At 32.8% G+C, this 5,127-nt stretch overlaps 1 protein-coding gene across 1 annotated transcript; it reads left to right on the top strand.

Moving 5' to 3' along the window:
- Window positions 1–290: 290 nt before the first annotated feature.
- On the top strand, window positions 291–1,337 carry LOC131957081 (uncharacterized). Its single transcript, XM_059321782.1, has one exon. It carries the CDS (start codon window positions 291–293, stop codon window positions 1,335–1,337), a length of 1,047 nt encoding a protein of 348 aa, XP_059177765.1.
- Window positions 1,338–5,127: the final 3,790 nt, after the last annotated feature.

Below are 5,127 nucleotides of genomic sequence, written 5' to 3'. Positions count from 1 at the left end.
AGCTCAAGGTACTTTATCAGTTAGTTTCAATGAATGAAAACATAATTTTTAATGCGTTTACTTCCCATTTTCATGACTTTCTTTTGTAAATCACAATCAACGCGAGATTAAGTTTACTACACGTATTATATTGTGAGGTATCCACACGCGTGAGTTAAAAACAACAAAAACTATGTATTACTTTTATAATATAATTGACACTTCTTTCCATATCCGAAAAAAATAATTTACTTTTTAATGAAATGAAATTTTAAGAAATATTTTCTTCGGACATAATAAGCACAACAAACATGGAATTGTTTGTAAACAAAACGAACACAGAAGACCTGGAGAGCACAGGCGTAGGAGATTTTTTGTTAGGAGCAGAGCCTCGAGCTATTTTCGAAATTGTCAACTACGTTTTTCTCTGCAACATTTTCGCCGTGTTTGGTATCATCTCCAACATCATCAACATCATCGTCTTCTACAAGCAGGGTCTGACCAGCAGCATCAACATCAGTTTCTTAAGCCTGGCGATCTCAGACCTCTGTAGTCTTATAACGCTGCTCTGGTTCAACATCTGCGCCAACCCTTTGTTTGTCAACTCCGGCGTTACCATGGTGCCTTCAGAAGTCCAGCACCTGACAGGTGGGTTCCCCCACGCCTGCTTTGCCCGTATCACCTGCCTGATCACCACATACGTCACAGCCGAGCGTTGCCTGTGCATCACCTTGCCTTTAAAGATCAAACAAATCATCACCCCCAAACGTGCTGCATTTATTATCTTCTTCATCTATATATTTATGATAGCGTCTTTGTTACCAGAGTATGCTACAATGTATATCGACTGGAAGTTTTACCCGGAGAAAAACAGAACCCTACTCGGTCTCGTCCCCACACCAGACCATAACAAAGTCTCAGGACTAACTTTTCTCTTATACGCCGTGTACATACTTGTATCGTTTTCCGCGTTGATTATATTTACGATTACTCTAATAGTTAAATTACGTGCTAAAACGAAGTGGAGAAAAGAATCGATACAAGAAAACAAACAGTCCGATTCTCTGTCCAGCCGAGACCAGAAAACCATCAACATGGTCATTGTGATAGCCAGTGTCCTGATCGTCTGCTACACGCCTTCTGTCGTGCTGAGCGCTGCAGGGTTCATAGTCCCAGGGTTCTTTGTCGTGGGGAGGTTCTCAAACCTGTTCTTTGCCACCTGGTCGTTTGGTTTTGTCTTGGACTCGTTCAACTCCAGTATCAGCATGCTGCTCTACTACAGGATGAGTTCTAAATATAGAACTACTTTTCATGATTTGTTTGGCTTCTGCATCTCAAAAAATCGGCTAGAAAATTAAATTTTAACATTGATTTTCATTAGTTTGCCTATCGTTGTATTTGTTGTGCAGTTACAAATCAGACCGCTGTTGGGCTTTGTGTTTCCAAAGTCAAATACTATTCAAACATTATTTAATGCAATAAAAAAATGGGGATATATTTAGTTTTAAAGTAATACAAAGTGGTTGTAGCACAATAATTAAAACTGTGTTTATTAATTAGTTACAGTGATTATACATTATGGAAACACTTCTATGGACAAGTTAAAAAATGTTTTATTGTGTAAGCCTACAGTTTGAAATAAAACAAAACTTTATTATAACATGAAATAGATGTATCGAGTTGGTTTTTTCCCGATCTAATGGGACGTGTTTAATTTAATTTAATTTGATTTTAAATTATTAATTTTAATGAATTCTAGTGTTGAGTGGTGTCGATTGTTTTTTACGCCCGAACGCCCCCCCCCCACGATCAAGCTGGGTACCAGGCGGTAGGACGATTTCCCACGTCTGGTGGGGAAGGGTGGGTGGAGAAGGACAAGCCTGGTGAAAACCTAAGGATGAATAAGCGACCAACATGTAGTGTTTCAAACCAATATCTTCGTGAGACTGTTTCAGTCAACAAATTTGGCCCGTTAGTTGGAGTTCATTACGTCGAGGCCTGCCTGGCTAATGGGAGTCCAACTCCTGAGCCGGTATATCCGTCTCACGATATATGTGAGTAAAGGTAAAACGTAGACATGTATTAAAAGTAGATGAAATTGTTTTAAATTATATAATAACAAGACAAACACTAGATTTATTTTTATTATGTATTTTTATGTATTGCAGACTTCAGGCATAAAAATAGAGCTTTTTTCATTTTTACTTTCTCGTATATACGAAGTATAGAGAAAGTCTTGTAATCGTGCAAAAAAAAAAAAAAAAAATCGAGATTTTAACAAATCTCGACGTTTTACACCTAACTGATACGGAAAAACATAATTTTGCAATCTTGTCCGTATGTCTGTGTGTCTGTGTGTGTGTGTGTCTGTCTGTCTGTGTGTAAAAACGATAACTCTACCGCTAGACCAATTCGTCCCACACCAAGCGAACGCCTAATAAAATGTGTATAAAAGTGCGGGATATTATTAGTACTTTATAAATTTACATGCGTTTTTTGAAAAATCGGAAATAGCGTAAATTAGTACTTACGGTCAACGGAAATTACTCAAAATTTGATAGAAGGTAGAGAATATTAGATCTTTTACTTACGTGTGAAATTTCATGCATCTATCTAAAATAGTACGCAACTTATAGGCTTTTGAAAAAGGTGAAAAAGTACCACCTCCGGTTATCGGAATTCGCTCAAAAGTTGTTCAGGATCTACGATTTTGATAAAATACTTATATATGAAATTTCATCAACCTAGCTGTAACCGTACTCAAGTTATCGTGTTTACACACAGACAGACACACAGACACACAGACATACGGACAGAATTGTAAAGTCCAGTTTTCACGACTCGATAACGCATAAAAGGCCAAAACGTTTATACATTTGTATTTATAATTTTTGCCTGATTAAAATAAGTCCTCTATACTCCGGATGTGATGAAGGACTGAGGAGTAAAACGGTGAAAACTCTCAAAATTTCATGTTATTTTTTGTGCACGATTACAATACTTTCTCCATACTTCGTATATACGAGAAAGTAAAATCGAAGGATGACGGAAAGGAATATAGGTAAGAAGCAACTGTTAGAAACTAGTTTGTAATCTTAAATTATATATATATATATATATATATATATATATATATATATATATATATATATATATATATATATATATATATATATATATATAATATAAGCGGCTAGGTAGTGTGTCAGTCCGTCATCGCTATAGATTTTGGAACAATAAAAAGTAAACATCGCACCATGCAGTACTTTTACAATGCATCGCATTGTCTGATTATACATAATTGAGTAGGATTTGTTTATATAACAACTTAAATTTATTTATAGTTGCCACAGTTTTTACACTTTCGAATAACGTGAAATTAAATAATTGCTCTTTTAATATGAATGACCTTTACAAATGATGACTGTTTTTGCCTTTTAATTTTACCTGAAAGTCTAGAAACTGGAGTAGTACGGAAGATAGCGTTGCAACGCTTATCTTCCACGTACAAACGTTGCACGCGTCGTATTCGTTAGGGTAATAAGGTGATATCTTATTTGGTCTTACTCCGGGACAGAGCATACAGCAAGACGGCGGTGCGAGGGCTCATGTGTCAGACATTACTTCTACAACTTATACTATGCAGCCTGGAATCCTTCGACAAGCTGTATAGAAGGAGAGAGAAACGACGTCCCATCTAAAGTAGAAGGCAATGACCGGTATTCTTTTATTAAATTGCTTTCAAAGGTAATGTTTACTGTGTGTATTGTTAAATGTTATACGCAGGGAATGTAAATGGTAATGTGTTTGCAGAGACTTGAAGGTGGATTGTACCCAGACCAAAGTATATTATTGATGGTGCGGAGTCTACAATCGCTTGTCGTTTGTGATGTTTAAACATATTTTAAATATTAAATATTCTGTACAGGGTTGCTGTACACACACACAAACACACAAAAACACCCACACCCACATACACACTATCAAACACACAAACATACGGACAAAATTGCCAAACTAAATTTTTCCTGCACAGTGAGATGTAAAACGAGTTTTTTTAACGATTACAATACCTCCTCTATACTTTGCATACGAGAAAGTAAAATTGTACACAGAAAATCAAGTTTATTTTGAAACAGAAAATTCAAAATGTTTATTTACAATATGAAAAATAAATAGAAATATTAAAGTAATATATAGGCGCTTAAAGTAATTTAATTAAAATAATAATATTTTACCCTTAATTAACTTAAAAGTATGATAAGCAAAAAATACAGATATGCTTCACATTTTTGTCTAACTTGAATTTTTATACTTTTACATAAATTGATTACTAGAAAACTCAGTATTTATAGTTTAAAACACCAATTTTTAAATTTATGTTTTAGTTGACATACAATGAAAAGAACAAAATTGAAAAAAAAAATATTATCCATCAGAAAATGTAATTTTATCTGAAATATTATACAAATTACACCATTTTACCGTAATAAATTCAAAAAGATAAAAAAAAAATTTGTCATTGTGATTACGGTTGTGGTTGGGATTATGATTGTAATCTTGGATGTGTTTATGTTTGTTTATGTTTATGTTTATGTTTATGTTTATGTTTATGTTTATGTTTATGTTTATGTTTATGTTTATGTTTATGTTTATGTTTATGTTTATGTTTATGTTTATGTTTATGTTTATGTTTATGTTTATGTTTATGTTTATGTTTATGTTTATGTTTATGTTTATGTTTATGTTTATGTTTATGTTTATGTTTATGTTTATGTTTATGTTTATGTTTATGTTTATGTTTATGTTTATGTTTATGTTTATGTTTATGTTTATGTTTATGTTTATGTTTATGTTTATGTTTATGTTTATGTTTATGTTTATGTTTATGTTTATGTTTATGTTTATGTTTATGTTTATGTTTATGTTTATGTTTATGTTTATGTTTATGTTTATGTTTATGTTTATGTTTATGTTTATGTTTATGTTTATGTTTATGTTTATGTTTATGTTTATGTTTATGTTTATGTTTATGTTTATGTTTATGTTTATGCTTATGTTTATGCTTATGCTTATGCTTATGCTTATGTTTATGTTTATGTTTATGTTTATGTTTATGTTTACGTTTACGTTTACGTTTACGTTTAC

The sequence above is a fragment of the Physella acuta genome, unplaced genomic scaffold (assembly GCF_028476545.2).
Source record: "Physella acuta isolate Inbredline_101_S28 unplaced genomic scaffold, ASM2847654v3 ptg000080l, whole genome shotgun sequence".
In the NCBI taxonomy this organism is placed as follows: Eukaryota; Metazoa; Mollusca; class Gastropoda; family Physidae; genus Physella; species Physella acuta.
The sequence above is the reverse complement of the archived record's forward strand: the minus strand, read 5'-3'. Positions and strand labels throughout refer to the sequence as shown.

Bases quoted from the DNA above. Each gene is read 5' to 3' on its own strand.
- LOC131957081 (XM_059321782.1), top strand. From the start codon at position 291: ATGGAATTGTTTGTAAACAAAACGAACACAGAAGACCTGGAGAGCACA.